Source organism: Camelus bactrianus, chromosome 18, assembly GCF_048773025.1.
Source record: "Camelus bactrianus isolate YW-2024 breed Bactrian camel chromosome 18, ASM4877302v1, whole genome shotgun sequence".
In the NCBI taxonomy this organism is placed as follows: Eukaryota; Metazoa; Chordata; class Mammalia; order Artiodactyla; family Camelidae; genus Camelus; species Camelus bactrianus.
The window spans coordinates 31,496,896-31,518,098 of NC_133556.1; the positions used below are offsets into that span (position 1 = coordinate 31,496,896).

At 43.8% G+C, this 21,203-nt stretch overlaps 1 protein-coding gene across 16 annotated transcripts in view; it reads left to right on the forward strand.

Moving 5' to 3' along the window:
- The window catches only part of RBFOX1 (RNA binding fox-1 homolog 1), a 1,986,757-nt gene extending 1,966,721 nt beyond the window's left edge, over positions 1 to 20,036 (forward strand). For 4 of the 16 annotated variants that reach the window (XM_074346733.1, XM_074346745.1, XM_074346744.1 and 1 more), the window contains 2 exons: positions 15,540 to 15,615; positions 17,161 to 20,036. In XM_074346733.1, coding sequence (XP_074202834.1) covers positions 15,540 to 15,615; positions 17,161 to 17,283 — 199 coding nt within the window. In that variant the 3' untranslated portion in view covers positions 17,284 to 20,036. Of the gene's footprint in view, positions 1 to 2,289; positions 2,343 to 15,539; positions 15,616 to 15,987; positions 16,236 to 17,160 lie in introns of those variants that run through there. The other 12 variants (XM_074346730.1, XM_074346732.1, XM_074346731.1 and 9 more) reach the window with 11 other exon arrangements.
- Positions 20,037 to 21,203: the final 1,167 nt, after the last annotated feature.

Below are 21,203 nucleotides of genomic sequence, written 5' to 3' on the forward strand. Positions count from 1 at the left end.
GCTGCAGAGTACTTAGCATATTCTTTAAAATACCACTATTGGTGATAACTCTTTATGCTTTAACGTAGATTTGATTTGATAGTCAGAGTTTATCTGATCCAGCTCTTCTGAAGACAGTGAGTCATCAATGAGAGAAATCCCCTCTGTTTAGAAATTTGCTCAGGAATCAAAAAGATACTGAAGAAAAAGCCCAATATATATATATATAGATTATCAAAAAGGAAAGAAAGAGAGAAAGAGAGAAAGAAAGAGACAAAGAAAGAAAGAAAGAGACAAACAAAGAAAAAAAGGAAGGAAGGAAGGAAGCTAGGAAGGAAGGGAGGGAAGAGGAGGAAATGGAGAAACGGTAGCAAATTTTTTTTTTTTTTTTAGGAGTTAAGTGTATCATGTCAAAAAAAAAAAAAGAGTGCTGTAAAGGACAATCATCTTATTTTTCTAAATATCTGGTACCATTAATGACATGGGTCTAATTCCTTTATAACCATACTCATAGGCTGCATTTTTACAAGTTTTCCCTCTTCATTCAATTGTCACTTCTTAATCTGCATTGGTCGCCTCCCATGCCTTTCCCTGAGTCTAGCAGGCTGGACAGCTCCTTAGGGAGACTGCAGAGGAGAGATGCAGGTCCACAGTGTCTTTAAGATTAGGGAGCATGGAGAGGATAGAGCCACCCCACTAATGAGGCCCCCCTCTTAGATAAGCGAATGGCTATTCCAAAGAGCTTGCCCCTTTGGATAAACCAGATCACCATTCCTAGTTATGGAAAGTCCCTCTTTTGAGCATGCTATAAACCGAGGTCCTATCTAAGTGCTGGTTTGGGCCACCCAAGAATGCCATACGCGTAATGTGAGCTGCCTGTGCCTTACGCCCCTTGAGTAAGTCAAAGGGGGAGCAAGTCGAAACAAATACTCAACCCAAACATCTTCATTTTCAGGGATACTAATTTTTTTGCTCCTCAAACCTTGGAAATTCAATGCCAGGTATCGCTGGGGCCCGAAAAGTTTGTGTCAGAGCAGAAAGATAGCAAAAATTCAACAACACTGACTTTCATTGTTTTAAGAGAGGTGATAAACGAACTTAGTTAAGTCTTATGTGGAAAAGAAACATAAAAAAATACTATCCTCAGACCATGTATAATTTTGTTTAGATTTCACTGGTGCACAATGATAGAATTTTCAGCTGAATGTTAAATTCGAGTGAGTTTTCACATGGTAGCTCTATTTATATTCCAGAGTGTACCTCTTGCAACAGTAAAACTTTCTTAAGATGTTTTAAGGAATGCTCAATAACTAGATACTTTTTGAAACATTGGAACTAAGACCAATCAAACGAAAACCCAAAAATGCATTTATCTTGGTTCCCAATGATTCAAATGCTCCATAAAATCTAACAAATGAGAATTAGAAGCCTCAGTACTCCTCCTTGTGAGGCATTTAAGAACCTAGCCAATCTCACTGGGACACTTTTGTAATCGGCCTGACACAGACATTCTTATTTCTAGAGAAACAGACAGTCCCTCTGAATTAGGCCACATTACACTGAGGAAATGCCGCAGCTGGAAACATCTTAAGAGAGTTTTATCATCTTTCTGGATTTACTAAATCAAAGTGAAACAGCACTTTCCACTTTTATTTTCTTTTTAATACCGCACCATTAAAAATAATTTGGCAAGACAGGGTTTATTTCAATTGATGAGTTCTCTTACCTTCTTTATGTAGCAAGCCTCATTTGGTGAGGAAATTATTATCCATAACACGGCACCATTTAACATTCTCTTCTGAAACAACAGCTTTTCTTTTTCTTTCCTTTAAAAATTTTTTTGAATATTATACTATAATAATGAAGTCTGGAATTTTATGATTTTTTTCCTAGCTAATTGAAGTATACTCTTTTTTTTCTAATAGTCTAAAAAAAAATACTTTTCTAATGTCTCCTTTGAGCATAGGAATCCAGCGTAGAAATATGAGCTGAGCGTAGAAATGCCTTCGCCTTGGACACATACCCCGGCATGATGACATTTTAGTAACACAAAGTATTAATATCCCAGTGCAACAGCTTGTCTGTGGTCCACATTCTGACATCACCATGATTTTGTTGAAAGGTACCCTGCATGCCTGTTTCATGATCTTCCTAAATTCTCCAAGTCCAAGATATAGCAACACATTTCCTTGCAACATCCATTCAAACGCAGCACCCTTCCCTCCCCTCATCTGAATACATCGACCCAGTTGGCAGAGAGCGCCTTCCCCCCTGAGCGAGCAGTATTGTGAATTTTATCTTCTCTTCCAGAAATCAGTTCGTCTTCGTTGCAGCAGATGAAATATCTTGTAACACCTCTGCAGGTAACAAACATTGCTACTTCTTGATGCATCCATCCAAGTCTCAGTATCCTTTTTTTTTTTTTCCTTTCACATGCTGCAGTTGGTCACGCTAGAAAGTTTAGTTAAAAAAAAACAGTCTGTATATCTTTGGAGTATAGCTAGAGCCTTTAGGCTCTGCTGTCTGAAAAGACAGTAGGCATTTTGCTAACGTTGGTATTTTATTTCCAGTTTTAATAATACATGACCCAGTAAAGTAAGACTATGTTGAATGAAGCCACAGTAAAATCTTACAATATAATCAGTGCTCTTATGTTAAAATACTGAACAGGGGAGATTTTAGGGACACAGACACGGGACTTCTATGTTTTTGGACGTGTTCTGTATGGGTTCACACAGATTTATATGTGATTATTTGGGATCTCTATGCAATGATAGATTTATATCATAGGCCCTAAAAGATTGAATCTATAAAGCTGGAGGCATTGGGGAATATAATTATCTCTGTCTTCTAAGAAAGGGATCTTCATTCCATTAGTTAAAGATCCTCTGTTTCCTTTCTTTTAAAACCTGTTACAAGTAGCAGGACACGAGAGAGACAGAGCCTCCTGGTTCTGAAATCAAGGCCTTGGCAGGTGGAAATTGGCACCGTTGCATGACGTAGCCATTCAAATAATGCCTGTCTTTTTGCTTTGATGTGGCTCAGAACAGCTATGTTTGGACTTTCATTAGCATGGAGTTACTTGATTAAATGTCAAGATAGGTGAGTGTCTTAACTAACATCAGATTTTGTTTTTTGCTTTTAAGCCTAAACTATGACCAAAACAATGACTAGGAGATCTTACCAATGGGTTGCTTTTAGCCAACCAGGGAGGGCATTACCGCTCATCCCCATGTAACTGAGCGCGCCATGACCTTCGAAAACACACATGAAATCGACAGTCACCTGTTACCAGTCACGTGTTACCAAGGGCGCAGTGAACAAAGGCTTGTTTGCTAACGCTTCACCCCCTGCTCACAGTCTTTGGAGAGAGAGAGCTCAGGGAAGCAGGGAGAACCAGGAGCGTGTCCCCAGCCCTTTCTGTTCTGTTTCGTTGACAGTTGGTCTCAACATTTTTAATAGTTTACAGTGTTCCCCCTGGGAGTTCCTGAGGTATGCATGCTCCTTTTTTAAAGTGACAGCTTACTCCGTTTCTACGAAACCCCTTTGGTAATGGCCCTGCTACTTTCCCTCCTCAACCCTTTGCCTCCAGTATCTCTGTTTCTCCTTCTGAGAGGTGGTGACAACTGTTAACACTGCACTAATGCTGCAAAGTAGGAGATGGAGAGTTGCATGGCTGGGGGTGGTGGGGGAATGTTCTTGGGATACAGGAGTCATTTCGCATCTGCAGAACTTATAGAGAACGGAGCATGCAACTAAAGGAGAAATCGGCTTGGGGTGGCGTGGTGGGGGGACACTGGCGGAAAATGTTAATGAACATCATTTGTGGGTCTGCTGGTCTCTCAGAGCGTCTGTCTCCCCTGTCGGAGTGTATGCATGTTCCCATGTGTCTGAGGTTCTATTCTGACATCTCAGATCAAACACCGAGAAGTCACAACCTAAGAGGGAGGTATTGATTTTGTCCCGTGACTTAACAAAACCCTGCGTTGTAAGCAGGTGGTCCACACACTGTATTTCAAAAAGAGGCTGCAGATAATAAAAGTTTGCCTGAGTCAAGAAAGTGTTTTCACCTACCTTATCTCATTTAGGATGGCTGCTCAGTAAATTCTTAATGAATTGCTATTGATCAAATTTCAAATTGAGAGAGATATCCCTGTTGCTTTGATGGCCATATTAATAATGTGTTGTATGCTTCATAAGGTTCAATTTGAACTCTGAATTTTGAATCAGGCATGAAAAAGGAGACACCCATATCAATCAAATGTGAATTATCTCCCAGCCAGCCCACCCTCCTCACAGAATGAAAATGAAAAATCAGAACCAGGCAGTCAACAAAGGTGGTGACTCATGGTTTCAATGAAGTCTTCCTTATCTCCCACAAGTTGGAAAAAACCCAGGGCACCCACAGTCTAAACAGCACAACTCTCTAGAGTGCTCCCCTCGATTTGCAGAACGACAACCCCCGGGGTGGGTCTCTTGAATACTGGTGTCTACTGGATTTCAGTATTTGACAAAAAAAAAAAAAAAAAAAAAAAGCAACTTATCTCTATTGACATTAAAAAAAGAGATTGACAAGGTGCTTTACATCACAGTGTTGCGGGCTTGATGGCTTTGATAGCTGCAGTTCTTATAAAGAAGGGTTATCTTTACCCAGCTGCCCAGGGTGGGAAGCAGAAATGGCCAGACACTTTTGTCTGTGGCTCGGGGCAGAGGTGGGGAGGTGAAAGTCATCAAATAGGAGCAGTGGGAACACTGAAGAATTCTTCTTTCAGTTCCCAAAGGAAGAGCGATGATTTTCAGTTGGGTCTTTGGTAGAGGATGCCAAAGTTCCGATTCTGCCTTGCTGGTCACATAGATGAAACATGTTTCAGGAGCGTGTGTGGTTTGCGAGACTGTATCTAGAAGGAAATGGATATTCACTGTCAGCGGTTCCAGCAGTGGTTGTTGGTTGTTTCGCTCTTACTTTGTTTGGGTTGTTGCTGAAAGACTCGTGTTTCCACGGCTGTCACATCCACCTTGAACCCTCCAACGGTTTCTTGTTCTGTAACACCAGGAACCTGTCATGAGTTGGATTCTGCAAGAGACGGGCAGAAAGGGCAAGCTGACTTTCCCTTCTCTTCAACCCGAGGTCTGCCTGCTGCTCTGATCATTGGACTTTTTCCCAGGACTGGCTAGGGACTGCAGTTGTGGTAGAATGTGGGTCTCGTACAAGAATGGAGGTTGAAAAGCACGTTACTTATTTTGACAAAGCAGCTGAGAAGTCAGTTAATTAATGTGTTTTGAGTCATCACTGTTCTATGCTTTCAGGACATAGCATTAAATAAATCAAAAGAAGCCCTTCCTTCAAAGAGCCCCCATCCTAGGGCAGACCAGACCTCAAACATGTGCATGAATGAACATGTAACATACCTGCATGTAAAGTCATCAAATCACTATAATGAATCAAAAAAGAAAGGCAGGGATAGAAAGTAAGATGCAGTATCACTTTATATTCACTGATCAGAAGCGGCCTCTCTGAGAGGATGACACTTGAGCTGGGACCTGAATTAAGCCAGGGTGTGAGCCAAGAATTGAAAGCATTTCAGGCTGCAGAAGCAGCAAGTGCAAATGCCCTGTGGTGGAGGCATGCTTGCAGCGTTCTGGCCAGAGCGTGTGAGAACAAGTGATAATTGGAGAGAACGTATCCGGAAGATAGCCAGGGGTCCAAACAAATTAGGACTTGGGGGCCACAGAAACCATTTGAGATTTTAAGTGTGATAGGAGGGCACTGGAGGATCAGCTGTGATCTCACTTTTTTTCTTAATGGTGAGGTGGATTGCAGCATGGCAAGAGCAGCCATGACGGCTGGGAGTCCCCTGTAGAAGACCGGAGAAGTGGTTCTCTTGGGCTGTATCTTGACAAGGGAACAAACAGGATGTGCTGGCAGATTAGGAACTCACAGGGGCCAGTTTGTGTTAAATATCCATGCCCTCCCTCTTGCTCCAAGGGTGTATTGGTTATTTCCACAGTCTGAAAGGAAAGCAGGAAAGTCCTTCATCCCTCTGGTCACTGTCTCTCATATGGGCTTTGCTGGATTCTCCAGGGCATAGTCATAGCTACCTGTCATTTACTGAGTAAATTCTGTGTACTTGCAAGTACAATAAATTGTATACAGTGTATACATATACACACATGCATGTGTACATACGTGTGCATACACAGGTGTGTGTGTCTGCATAGATACATGCACATCTCATTTATGACAGTAGCTCAGCAAGGCTGATGTTACTCTCATCCTTGGTTTGCAAATTAGAAAAGAAAAAACGCTCAGGCCCAGAGAGGTTTGGCAACTTGCCTGTGGTCACACTGGGGTCTATCTCATGCCAGAGCTCTTTTCCACTGGACCACACTGCCCCCAAGTGCTCCTTTCACCTTGACCTTGGAACTTTGACCTTCACCCCCAGGTGGAATTCTTCCGCTTTCTTCAGCTGTGCTGTCTTGCTCCTAGAAAACTAGCATTTGTGAGTTGAGGGGCAGACTCGTTAAACCTGTGAGGGAACCCGAGGGAACTAGATGGTTCTCTAAACAGATGTTCCCGTGGGAGATTTTCTTTCCTTCCTGCAGCTCGTGTATGCTGAGCACTGGGTGTGGTGGGCCCGGGCCTGGGTGTAGGACAGAGCGGCAAAGGGAGAATTCTGCATCTCCAAGGAGACAGTGTCACACAGGCCAAGTGTGTCCTAGGGAAGTCCTCCAAAAGTCTTTCCTTTGCTGAAAATCAGTGGCTAAAAATCAATTAACAGGATCACCCATGCCCTGAAAATTACCACTTTGAACTAGTTGTTTTGGCTCCAGAGTCCAGGCTCCCAGCTGCCCCCTGCCAAGGACATACAAGGGAGTGTATGCCCGTGCTCGTGTGTCTGTCGGGTGCAGGTGGTCTCCATCCAGCAGCAAGTCTCACCCCCTCCACCACGCCACGTACCATCATGGTGGCAATGGGGAGCCAACCTGGGGACACACTCCCGGCTCCTTATGAGCACTGGATAAGACACATGGGTCTGCGAATGAGCTTGAACCAAATAAACATCTGTATATGCTGTGGAAGCCAGTCCCTGTGGTTGCTACATGCTTCAAGTAATTATTAGAAGCAACATTTGGCAAATTCAGGGGCACTGTGGAGGGTGTCACTACCGCCATCCATCTTTCTATTCCTCCCCACAACCTGAACACACACACACACACACACACTTGCACATTCATGCAGCTGCACTGAGACTTCAGATAACATTTAGAAGAAATTTCCAAATTGGCCATTCCTCTAATTGATCCTTCAGCGAATTTCACCTAATTGCCTCCCTCACATTTTGGTGATTTGATTATTCAGCAAAGTTGTCGTGCAGCAAATTGATTTGTAGTTAATTGGTCTGTTTCCAGTCAAATGTGATGGGTATGATAATAAGGGAAGTACGAGGTGCTAAGGGCACATACAGACAAAGGAACTTAATAATCATCGCATTTATTGAGTGCTTACTGTATACTAGGCATAGTTCAAAGCTTGTTACATGCAATAATAATACCCTATACAAATGAATGTCTTTATCAGTTTCCTTAAGAAAATTAAAGATGTCTAGAGAGATCTGAATTAGCCTGAGGAAGGGACTTCTAATCAGGGCAGAATTTTTTAAAAATATAGAACAGCAGTTATCACATGTCAGCGTGGGTGACGGTCACCTGCGGAACTTATTACAAATGCAGATTCAGCGTCAGCCTCCCCTCTCCCTGCCCCGGAGATTCTGATTCCTAGGTCTGGAGAGGAGCCTGTCAATCTACGTTCTTATGAGCTCCCCCAGGTCATTCCGATAGAAGAGTGCTCAGATCACACTCCAGGAAACATCGGGCTGCTCCTTCAGGCATCTTTCCTCTTCCTGTGGGAAGAACATTCAATAGGTTTTTCTAGACTCGTGCTCTGCAGCACGGTGGCCGATAACCACATGGCTGTTGCGCCCTTGGCATGTGGTTGGTCCTCATGGAGATGAGCTCTAAGTGTACAACACACACTAGATTTCAAAAACCTAGTGCAAACATCACGTGAAATGTTTCACTGGTAATCTCTATGTCGATGTCACATTGAAATTTTAATGTTTTAATATATTAGATTAAATTAAAATATAAAAATGAATGGCACCTGTTTTGTTTCCCCCCTTTTTTGTTTTTGAATGTGGCTGCTATAAAACTTATGATATCCTGTGTGGTTCACATCTCTGGCTCTCATTACATTCCTCTCAGACAGTACCATGTGAGAGCCACGTTTTCATTCATTTTTCTCAAATGAATAGAATTGAAGGAATTGAAGGAATGCGTGTGCTCCAAGAACTGGCCTCTTAGAGGCGAGACACTCACCTGGAATTAAAATATTGTGGCAGATAACCTGGATGTTGGCAGTGTGTCTTGACTTCACATTTCAATTTTGTCTCCGAGTGTGTGTGTGTCTGTGTGTGCGTGTGTGTGTATGCTGTAGAGGGACATCCCTGGGTTACAGGACCCCAGAATCTATCTCCTTCTCATCCTGTTGGAGAACCTCTTAGAATTTTGATCTGAGTTACATGGGGTGGGGGTGGCGCCAGGACACAGGGGTTCAGCAGGACGACTCAGTTCGGGGGTAGCTCTGTTGCATGTATTCCACGGGCTTTACTGTAGGGACCCCACGTGGAGTGGAGAGACAGCAAGAGCGTCAATCCTGTCAGTAATCTCAGTAGCAACCATACCTGACACTTGTTCTGTTTCTAACTAACCGATAACCCACAGCCCTCATCTCAGCCCCCCCATAGCCTTGTACAGTCAGTGTGCACCGTTGTTATGTCCGCTCATGGATGGAGAAACCGGCTCGGCGAGGAGATCCGCATTCTGAGGTTACTTAGCAGGGAGAGTGGAGAAGCAGAATTTGATGCTAGGAATTCTGACCCCGAGGAATCCTTAGCTACTGTTCAACCCTGCTTGTCTTCAGGCATATCGAAGATCTCAGGAAGGATGCAAACGGGAAACTGTCATTGTGGTTCCCCTAGGGATGAAACTGTAGCTGCGGTGTCATGTTGATTTCAAAGCATGATGGGAAATTCTTAGTGAATTTGGTAGAGCTGTCATCAGGTCGCATAGAAGGTGAAATGGACTTTCTAAAGGAGGGTGGCCTTGGCTTTGGCATTAAAGAGAGTGTGGCCCCTGGTCTTTCGTTGAAGGAGACAGTCCAGAGGGGAGGAGCTGTGTTGCCAAAAGCAGGACTTACTGTGTCTTCTTGACTCTCAGACCGTGGCTGCTACTCTGATCTGATGAATGTGGAATCAAGGTTCTTACCTCAAACCTGCTCTGCTGGGATTCAGAATAGGAAGAGGTTCTGAATTGCACTGAAAGGGCATGGAAAGGATGATGCCATCTGACTTGCCGTGGGTGGCATGATCTGGTTCTCATGGACTCCTCAGGGTGTACGTGGTTACTTCTGTCCACACAGTTCAGGCATCCGTGCGTAACAACAAACTCCGTGGCTTCCCAGTGAGAAGCCAGGGAGCCCCAAAGATGCTTTCCCTCCTACTTCTGAGGAAAAGAGTCATGAGATTGAGAGAGAGTGATTTGTGAAGATGATCATTTCAAATCCAAGCTCAGGAAGTGAGCAGCAGCAGAATTCAGAATTCAGAAAGGTCAGGTTGGGTTGGGATGGCTCCTTGTTCATCTTAGAGAACTTCTTCCATTTCTACCCTGTCTTTTCTTGGAGGTTTTGAGTTATGGGACTGTTTCTACCCCTCTGACTTATATATCTTGGGAAGCTTTTAGAATAAAGCCTGGTCACCTCCATGGTCTACAACTGTATGAGCACTTGCCTAGTTTAGACTAGGAGATGGCTACCATGGTCACAGAGGACTATTCCGCAGCGAGTATTCATTAAGACCTACTGAGCAACTGACGTCTGAGACCACAGGAGAGGGATGGGGACCTATAACACTGCTCTCCAAACTGCAGGCTGCTGGAACCACGGGGCCATGGTGCAGGACCCTGTTTGTGCGGCAAGTATGTGACTTGCATGGATTAAATTCCCAAATACCTTCCAAACTATCTTAGATATAATTAGGAGGGCACTGTAGCCCCTCATGGCATTGCAGAAACTGGGGGCATGCATTCTGATCCCTCGTGAGGTATCCTGTTTTGAAGGCATACTCTACTGCATGCTCTGTGTGGTGGGGACACATGCCTTTGCACCTTCAGGCTGCATTTGGGCTGTCCAGGAGACCTGCACCACCCTGTGAACTCCATCTGATGGCCGAGCATATTTTATTCATCTTTCTGCCCCGCTGGGATTTCCCCAGCCGTCTCTGGGACAGAAGGCATGGGGAGGTGATGCTAAAGTAAGAGTGAAAAGTCCCAGGGGCATGAAGACTCAGTTCAGATCTACAGAGTGACCTACTGCGTCCCTATGAGAAAATCACTTGACTGTTAAAACCCTGGGGTGGGGCACCAACATGGCCCTATTGTCTTTCATTAGAATCCAGCTTGCTGTAGCGAGATTTAGAAGATGTTAATGGTAAGTCGTATTTACATCTCTCAGTAGAGTTGACCAAGCACTTTAACAAACACGGGTTCATATTTCCCATTCAACAGGCAGCTTACTTACTCATTTGATGCCAACATCACCTTAAGTTCAAACACAGCAATTTAAACTACATCTGTAACTTGTACTGGAGACAGATCTTGACTCCAAAAGCATCTGTGAGTTGATTGCCAGAGCTACACGTGATCCTGTTAGAATAGGATCTTTCTTTGTGCCTCTGCAGACCCACAGTCTGGGCAGGCGTGAGAGACTGGCTTGTGAAATTTTCTATAAGAACCCCTGTGTCATCATCTCCACTGTCTGCAAACTGCTTTCAAATGGATCTGGTTTCTTTCCTTGCACTTTATCTGTGAATTAGGCAGGGCTCAGACAGAACAAAACCATTTTATGAACAAGGGAAATGAGGCTCAGAGAGAGTGGTTTGCCTGCATCACTGAGCAAGGACGTTGCCAAGGCAGAACCCAAACCTGGATCTTCTGGCCCCAAGCCTTCGCCCTGCCCAGAGCAGGCGGGCCTCCTGGTTGGAACTTGTTGCCAAGGCCGGCCACAGAGCGGGGCTCATGATGGCAGCAGGCGGTGCTGAACTACCCAGCAAAAGCAGTTATCTTTTCTTCCTTTGTTGGTGTTTTCCCTTTGATGAACTTTAAGGCGACTTGGCTAGTGTTTTGTGAACTTTCAGAGGGTGATGTGAAATGTTACACCTTGTATTTCAAGTCTTAAGAAACTGTGTTTCTGAGTGTCTTGAGGGGTTTTGACTGAATCTGGGAGCAGCTGACCTAAGAATCTTCAGAAAACACAGCTGAGAGAATCTTAGCTCCGGACAGAATTGTCATGCTGGCTACAGGGTCTTGCCAGACCTCTCTTCTCTCTCTACCCCTCCCTCTCTCTGCCTTCATTCAATGAGTGGCATCGGCTTGGTCCCTTATTCACTGGCCCAGTGGCCAGTGTCATCCTCGACACTGGGGAGAAAAAGGTGCACAAAACAGACTCAGCCCCAACCCCCATGGGGCTGACTTCAGGAAGGGGGACAGGTAAACCACCCCTCCTGGAGGTAAGTAAACAAAAGGAATTCAGATTTGCTCCATGATGTGCAGGATGGGAAAGGGGTTGGAAAGTGTGCTTAAGGACGAGCAGTGGGGGACAGAGGTGAGTCCCGGGAGCTGACATTTGATCGGATAAAGGATGAAAGGAAGCAGTTCATGTGGAAGATGAGCGAGGACGGAAGCCCTGAGGAGGAACGGATCTGCATGTGTCCAAGGAGCACTGATGAGGCCAGTGTGCCAGAGCACAGTGAGCTAAGGGCAGAGAGGCGTAAGATAAGACTGAGAGGCGGGCAGGGGCGACTTGTAAATTTGAATTTTATTCTAGGATCAATGGAAAAACCATTGAAGGGTTTTAAGCAAGGGGATGATATGATGAGATTCATATAGATTTACATCTAACTAGATAGATGGATAGATAGCTAGATAGACAGACAGATACAGATATAAACGGCTGGCAGTGCAAAGAAGCCTGAGGAGGACCTAAGGGACAAGACTTCAGGCTGCTTTCAGTTTGGTTCTGATGACACACTGGCAGCTTCCGTCAGGGTGGTGAGAGCGTGAATGGAGTGAAGTGGACACGTTTAAGATCTCATCTGTAATTTCTGACGGATGGGATGTGGGGCCGTGAACAGCATCCTGACCTGACTGCACTAGTGTCCGCTGTGGCCAGGGGTGGGCAGCGTGGAGGGTCACCAGGGGTGCAGGGCAGTCAGAGTGCGGCGGTCACAAGACACCTGCGCATCCTTCCCGTCGAGGTCCCTGGGAACTGCCCTTCTTCCTTTGGGGCTGTGCTCGGCCGGCTCTGAGGATGTGCGGTCGCTGACGTGCCTGGCACGTCTGCTGCAGGAACAGCGCTCAAGTCCACGTCTTCCCTCCTAACCTTGGGTGGAAACCATAGTGTCACACAAGGGTGTGTTTCGAAATTAGCATTTGAAAAGAAGCCTCCTTGCTTTCAGTCGGAGCTGACATGGTCCCTTTTCCTCTGTGGAAATGAAATTTATTAATCATAATAAAACCATCAGATTCTGAAGGTAGAGGTCACCCTGAGGAGGAAAGGGGGCTTTTCATTTACGAGGAATCGTTCGGGGCTGCTGTATTTTCCTCCTGCCTCGGAAGAGAACGCTGCCAAATTGTTACCTTGGGTTTTACACAAAGGTTGAAGCTCTGCCCAGTATTAGAGACAAACATGAATTCACCATTAAACGACTCAGAAGGAAAAGGTGGGGGGGCTGCATTTTCACACAATGCATTCAGACGGCCGCTATGTTGTCTCCCCCAAAGACGGCATTTCTGCCACAGAAAAACCCGTCCCTAGATTGAAAACTAACAATCACTGTTCTGAATTCACATCTGCACACTTGTTTTGAAGGAACACCACGCTGTGGGCTCGCTTTAGTCAACGGCCAAGCATTTTCCGTTTGCCGTCGCAGGTTGTGCCCTGCTCCCTACAACCAGCTTTGCCAGGGGGAAGTACCTTAAAAACAATCCTATGAACAGCTTTTTGCTTTTTGTCTCTAGACCCATGACAGAGCTGATTTTCTCATGAAATGAAAATCAATGCCAAAGTCATACATCATGTTCTTTCCCCCATTAGTATCTACTTCTATGTATGTCGGTAGAAACCCAAGTTTCATGAGTGACCTCCATGACTAAAATTTTTTTCAAAAACGTCATCATTCTTCTTGCCTTAATACACCCTGTCTTGGACTTATATCTATTTTTCCCTCCCAGAGAGAGGGAGAATTTTTTTAGGGTTTTTTTCCCCTTATATTTTTGTAGGTTTTTAAAAAATGTTTTTATTTGTTTCTGTTTTTTCTTTAGGGGGGAGGTAATTAGGTTTATTTGTATATTTATTTATTTACTTACTTATTTTGATGGAGGTACTGGGGATTGAACCCAGGACCTCGTGCATGCTAAGCATGTTACTCTACCACTGAGCTATAACCTTCCTTCCCCGCCTAAAAGTTTTTTGATTAAAGGTCATTTTTGATGAGTCAAGGGCATGAAGGGTGTTCCAAGGAATGAAAAGCAAGAGGGTCAGGTTGACGATTTGTGAGTTTCACCAAGAGACTCATCTCAGAAAAGAAACATCCATTCGTGTCACTGCTTGTGAGGATCAGGAGAACACGGCTTCTCGAAGCAGGAAGCCTCCTGTGGATGATGGGAGTGCGGTGCCCTTTGAAACAGGCAAGGGGGGGCTTGGGAGTAAGACCTGGCCAGTGAGGACTTGGGGTGATCATATCTGTTTTCTGTCTGGGGTCTACCTTAGACTGGGAGTTAGAAGGACCTTCACCTAGCCTTTTCCACCTTCCCAAGCTCCACGGTATGAGATCCATCCCATACATTCTTACCCACTGATGACGAGAAAGAAGATGGTAAGGCAAGCAGGGAAAAGATAGAGATGGAGAGGAATAAAGTCCGTGCAAATTAGGCCCCAAGGTTGAGACTACAAACGACTTCTTCCTGCCTTGTTCCTTCATTCTTTAAAGGGAAGTTTAAAAGTCAAAGAAGGTTGATAATTTACACATACCCCATGGAGTGGCTGGTCCACCCATCCCCCAGTTGCTCTAGACTATTGGTTGCAAATGGCACACAGCTGCCTCCTTCTTCAGAGACTTACCCTCTGCCAAAGGGTCCCTTCAACTCAGAGATTAATCTCTACCCCGCGAGGAAGCCCCCAGCTAATGCTTAACTTACACTAATGTTAACCAACCAAGCCACTTGCCTCCAGACGGGATCAACTCTGGGGTGTTTGTTGATCTCGGGATCAGATAGAAGCTAGACTCCAGCTCAGACCACATCCTTGCTTGCCCCTCTCTCCTCTTGAAAGCACCCCTCAACAAATCAGATGCAGAAGAATCTCCATTTCAGACGGCTTCCAGAGACCCTAACCTAACCTAACCTGCATCTCAGCTTTGCTCATTACCAAAACAGCGATGTTCAAACTATTCCCAAGAAGGTACGTGGCAGGCCATTCAAGGAATGGTGCATGGAACCATGGAAAGGGCATGAGAGTTTCCCTGAGAGATTCAAGGATCAACTCTGACTCTGTCTAGCTCTGTGATCTTGGGCAAGTGACTCAACCTCTCTGAAACCTAATTTCTGATCTGTTGCATTGTTCAGTTCCAGATACTCAGTAGGCATCCAATGCCTTAGGTTTCCATCCCTTCTACATTGGTATTCTAAAGCCTGTGCTGGAGGTCCTGGAAGTGGAGGGAGCAGATGGTAGAGAGAGAGTGAGGGGGAAACAAAAAGGAAAACACACAGATGAGGGAATGTCATCAAGAAATAGTCTGAAATGTGTCCCTTCCCAGAACGTGGCTGTAGATTGATGAGATAGACATTCTGGGGTGATAAATCTGGGATCAAAACCAAATCAAACTCTAATTCTTGACTGGAGGGGGAGGTCGCACAAACCCTTCAAAGATGCTTCTATTTCAAAACATTTGCTTTCCCTTTCTCAGATGTTGGACCCTAAATGTACAGACCGGATCACTCCACCCTGTTTGACCCACCCTGTCTCGCTTGTGTGGTGACATCTACACTAGGAAAAGAGGACACTCTCTTGATTATAACCTGTCTCTTGTGGGTCCTGGGTTTCTTAAAACCATTCTTCCAAGCTGTTTCTTCTGCCTGCCTCTGTCTTTGAAGTAGCTACGTGAGCAGGGTAGAAAGGGCTGTATGAGAGAGAGGACACACACACACACACACACACACACACACACACACTACATACCTATGTCATCAGCAATGTTAAATGGACAAAGGACTGTCTTGTGTACAGACGGACTTTTCTCATGTTACGTGGCAGACTGGAGTATGTTTCTTATTTCTAAAGAGGAATAGGGCCCCTCTGCACTGTCTTGGTATTTTGTATTTTGTGGTTGTTATTATTTACTTTGAAGTTGCCTGTGATGGATTAATCTCCACCTCTGTTTCCCTCGTAGTTACGGACGAGTTTATGCTACCGACCCCTACCACCACACACTTGCTCCAGCCCCCACCTACGGCGTTGGTGCCATGGTGAGTACCACTTCCTCCTCTTCCTCACTTCTTCCTACCTCCCTTCCCTTCCCCCAGCTGGGACCTTAGTACGGGGTTGACGGCTGACGTCCTCTCACTTTCCCTTAATTGAATTTGTCTCTTGTGCTAACAGCAGCTAAAATGCCACATTAATCCTCCCAGTAAACTTGATAAATGTCTTAATTTCTTGGCAATGTAGTGCATGTAAGTTATTATATTTCTAACTTTGCAAGTCTCACCTAGCAGAGCACTTACCTTAATGGAATAATTAGTCATTTTGATAATTAAATCCATCACTAACAGAATGCAGTGTCAATGCAGAACTTTTTTTTTTCTTTTTTTTTTTCCCTCCCTTGCCGCTCATTCACATAGCCCCAAGGTTCCAGCCCCAGCACAGACTTCAGAGGAGCTAAGCTGCACACTTCCAGGCCTCTGCTGTCAGGCAGCTGAGAATCTGACTGCCTCTCCTCCCCTATTACAATTCATGTTTAAAGTCATAGTCGCCCAGGAGAGAAAGTAGACAGAGGGGCACACTTTGTGTGTGTGCCTAGCACATAGGAATTAGAAGGAATCAGTTTCGGGGTTGTCTTTTGTTTTGGGGGGGATCTGGGTTTTTGTTTTGGGAGGGGTGGGGGGAGGGCAAAAAGGGGAGGTGAGGGTGGGGTGAATTTGCCTGTACCTGTTCAAACTTCTATGCACTAAAACTCCTGAGTACAGTTAAGACGTGCCCATCACGTGAGAGCGTATGCAATCATTACAAAGCTTCTGGCATGCAGTTTTCTGCTTGGGGTCAAGAATTACCAGTCCTTATCCTAAAAATAGATCCCCATAGGCATTCCTTTGAATCGCCAAACTTTTAGACAATGGAAATAGTTAAGTGCCACCTCAGAGCCATCTAAAGCCATGGCCAGACAATTCACTGGCGCTTGGCCATAGAAGTTCCGCCACGATTTGGAAACGCATTATTTTTTTGCACAAGCTCAATTACATCAAGCAATTCATCTGCACAACTCCCCTCTCAAGAGCAACTTCCATACAAATTACTGAGGCAAGTCAAGTAAGAAGCTGATTTAAATTCTCCTCCTGATTTTGCATTCAACCACTCTGCTTCAACACCCGGTCCACTTGAGGAAGGTGTTGGAAAGGAGAGTTGAACAACTACATTTGAAAAGTCATCTGCATTCAACCTCTTGAGTGTAGACTGAGCTTCTCCCGACGGAACATAGTCTTATTAACAAGTCGAACAAGCCAATAAAATGAGACAGTGCCAATCCTGTAGTTGTCCAGTTTGCATCAGAGTCCTTTTAGCTCACAGGGCTGGCTGACAGAATTTGGTTTTACAGGGATTTTTCTTTATAAGGAGCTATTGGGGGCGGTCAGGATTGGCCCTACCTTCAGTTCTCCAAGAGTGACCTGGGATGGGTAGGGGGTGCCTCCGTTTTGGTTGTTTCTGAGTGTCTATTTTTCACATTAGTCTTTTTTGATGATCCACGTGTTGCAAAAGGAAAATGTAAAAAACACACCCCTTAAATTGCTTTGTTTCAGAATGCTTTTGCACCCTTGACTGATGCCAAGACTAGGAGCCATGCTGATGATGTGGGTCTCGTTCTTTCTTCATTGCAGGCTAGTATATACCGAGGGGGATACAACCGTTTTGCTCCATACTAAATGACAAAACCATAAAAACCTTCCAATGTGGGGAGAAAGGAAGCTTTCCGAGGCCTGGGTATTGCAATACATGCAGTAGTGCATCATTTTAGCATCTAAAAAAAAAAATGATAAAAAATAAAAATAAAAAGAGGAAAAAAATTACATTTTTTATCTTATACCTCAGATATTTTGTTCTGTGTATTTTAATATTGTGGGTCTTTCATTTCTGAAGGTTCCGTAGTTCGGTTGCTGGCTGTAGGAGTTCTTGTGGTTGATCTAGAGAGATGCTAGCTATGAATCGAAACTGGTGTTAGGGCCATATCCAGAGTGCTATATCATGTAAATGAATTCTATATGCTGAATATTAAAGCTACTGGGGTTATCAGCTGTTGGGAAGAGTGTAAGTGACTACAGTAGTCATGTTTTTTCTGCATCTGCATTATTTTATTTTATGAAAGGGGAAGGGTGGGAGGGACCTAGGGGATTGGGGCTGGGTTTTGGCTGAAAGAAAAAAAAAATAGTAACTGATGAATCTAAACGACCCACTGCACCAACGACCATATATATATATATGTAGATATATTTCCCTATATAGATATATCTACATAGATATATGTCAGTGATTCTAAGTTACTCATTGTCGGTTCAAGCCAAAGGTTACCTTGTTAAGGGGGTGATGCTAGAGGCACTTTGCATCTGAGCTGAATGAAGCTGTGCAAACCCACCCTTTAAACCATTCCACCCGACAGTATTCAGCTTCTTAACCAGCCGCTAGTTATCTAGGCAAAAATTGCTAGTTAGGCTATCAACGAGCATTCTTTTTATATTTCTTCCAGTATAATAAATTATTGATATCATTGCTGACTTTTATATTATGGGAGGGAAAAAAAATAACATTAATAAAAAGGTGATAAAAAGCACTGTTTCTATTTTTTTCTTTTTTTCCAAAAAAAAAAGAGAAAGTAATAAAAACTTAAAATTCTTTGTACCAGTTAAAAAAGACAAATGTATACAATTTACATCTGTGCAGTGGAGTTGTTCAGTTCTAGAAACAGTCTTAATGAAGCTTTTAGTTTTAGCCGAGTAGAACAACCGTTAGAGACAGACGTATCATTTTTATGGAATCACGTGATAATCATATTCGGATTTCTAGACGCCTTTTACAAGTATTGCAGTCATTGGGTAGAGGTCATCACGGTATTTTCATCAGCTTGGTACTTTTTGAAACATGTCGTTGTGTAAGCAACCTGCAATTTTTCAGTTGGTGAGAGCCTGCCCTCCCATCCTTCCTGGTCCCCAAGGATTCTCTCAAATCAGTATCTTGAGGGTTTTTTTGTTTGTTTGTTTGTTTGTTTTTTGTCTCCAAGGCCTAGGACACTTGTCAGAAGGAAGCAAAAAAGTAGGTCCACCTTCGACATCCCCAAAGAACAAAGTCCCCCCCCCCATCCCACACCTCTGAAGCAGGGTCAGAAATGACAGCCGAAAAATTGCAGTTTGTACTTCTTCTGTTGGAAGTCTTTCCATGTTGTCCTGTTTACAAGTTAATCTCAGTTGGGGTATCTGTCACGGATCTTCCTGTTTTTGTATTGAAATTAAAAACAAAAAAAAAATCCTGCAGCAAGCTGTCCCCAGTAGTTTTGCTGCCAGAGTTCAAATCTCCATGTGTATCGTGCAGGCCGTATGGTGTGCACTTTAGTAAAGCTATCAACTCACCGCTGTGAACCTGCCAATCCGCTGTAACAACTCTGCTTTCAAACAAAACCAGACAAAACTTAAAAAAAAAAAAAAAAGTGTTTGTGATCCAGCTTCCTCTTGTCACCCTATGTGCATGCAATAAGACCGGTTGGATGTTAAACCATCAATAAACTTTCACAAGATTTGAAAACAAAGTTTCTGTAGCTTCGCTATCTAAGACAGATCACCGTGATCTTGAAAAAAAAAAAAAAACGCAAAAAAAAAAAAAAAAGAGAGAGAGAGAAACGGGGGAAACTGCGCCAAAAGCAGAGCAAATATTCTTTTCACCAGACTTATTTGGGTGGGGGAGGGGAGGGGCAAGGGGGTGTTTTTATAGCATCACTAAGACATTCTCATCCCCCTACCTGGAAGACAGTGTTATGACGACGACGGGTGCCTGGTTGATGTTTTTAAGGGAAACAATGTATTAAAATGCTGCAGGCATCCTACCCGGAAGGGGAGAAAGGCGGAAGGAGCAGAGGGGTTGGGAGAAGAAAGAGATTTCTCCCATTTCCCTCCGATGTCAAAAATCCAGAATTTGCATTGTATTTGGAATCACAAACATAGACTTCTTACTGTGTTGGTTAAAGTAAAATTAATTTGCAGTTTTGATTTTCATCGATGAGCTGTACTTTCCCCCATGATTGTATGTAGTTTTAATAAAATCATTTAGAGCAAAGTGGGTGCCAACTGATGTTGCAGAATCTTTTGTCAGGCACTCCTCCAAGAGGCCAATAAGTCATTTTAAAATGTATGTCAGAGATGTAAACAAACATTTTGGATTTTTTTAAAACAGTATTTATTTGGAATGTTTTCATTTATCTAAATAACTATTGCTATTATGAATTATGGAAAAAAAAGATTAATATCATGTGTGGCATATAGTGACTTCTTAACACACACATCACGCAATCTGCAAACCCAGAAAATGTGTATATCTGTCTTTAGAAATTAGTGTTTATATCACTTACAGTGGTTTGTGAATAAAGAAAACTGGTTTGTAATATCAAAAAATAAAAGCTTAGTCTGAAAAGGTACATGTGAGTTGGTGTCCTGAGTCCTTTTGCTTCGGTGTGTTTCCTGGGATTTGTCGGCTCCACATGGGGCTGCCCTGGTGCCCACGGTGGGTGGGGGGAGGAGATGAGGGGCGCTGCCCAGGTGAGCAGCAGATTGTCCTTGTCACCACAGGTAGACCCAGGTGCCTGTGCAGGTGCCCTGGCTGGCTGGTTCTGAGGGCTCCCTTTCCTCATATATCTTTCCAAAGAAGTCAGTGGAACCAACCACAGATGTTTAAGGCAAAAAATGGAATTAAGCTTAGCTATTCCTCGACACGGAAATGTCAGTCTTCGGTTTAAAACAAAACTCAACAAAACACAACTATACATTTCAAATGAAACGTCTACTTAGGCTATTAGTACAACTTTTAGGAGGAAGCCTTGTAGGAAGAAGATGAAAAAATGATACTGACACGTGCTAGTGTTGATAATTACAGAGTGGTTACTAAGGGCCAAGAATCCTGTGTTCCTTATTTCACTGAATTATTTAATACTCCCACCAGGGTTGAATTATCTACCCCATTTAGTTCTCTTACCAATATCTTAATCCTATTTCATTTAATTGTCTTAATGCTGCTATCAGGTTGGTAACACATATGAAGGTTTTTAAAATGTGGGGTCTAACAGGGGGGTATAGCTCAGTGGTAGAGTTCCTGCTTAGCATGCATGAGGTTCCGTGTTCGATCTCCAGTACCTCCATTAAAAAAATAATAAATAAAATTTAAATTAAAAAAAAAATGTAGAGTCCGGAAGCAGAGGTTCTGAGTTCACTTCCTGTTTTGGTACCTTGCTGGCTGCCTGTGTGCCTCTGTGCCTGTGTCCTCATCCATAATTCAGGATGGTAATACCACCTACCCCTTAATATCATGTGAAATCAATAAAGCAAGCTCTGGCACAGGCTGAGAGCAGTGCTTCACAAACTGGAAGCTCATTATTTCCAGGTGAGGATACTGGGACACAGAGAGGTTCGTTTATCTAAGACCACACGTCCAGCGAGTGGCAAGTCTGACATTCCAGAACGAGCACCCCTACTGTCCTGGCCCAGTGAGAACTCTCAGCATTTGAAACAAGAAGACTTTAAGTGCCCAAAGCTGACTTTTGTTCTCCAATTTTCTTTCTACAGCGCAGCTGTCTACGTAGTATGAATTA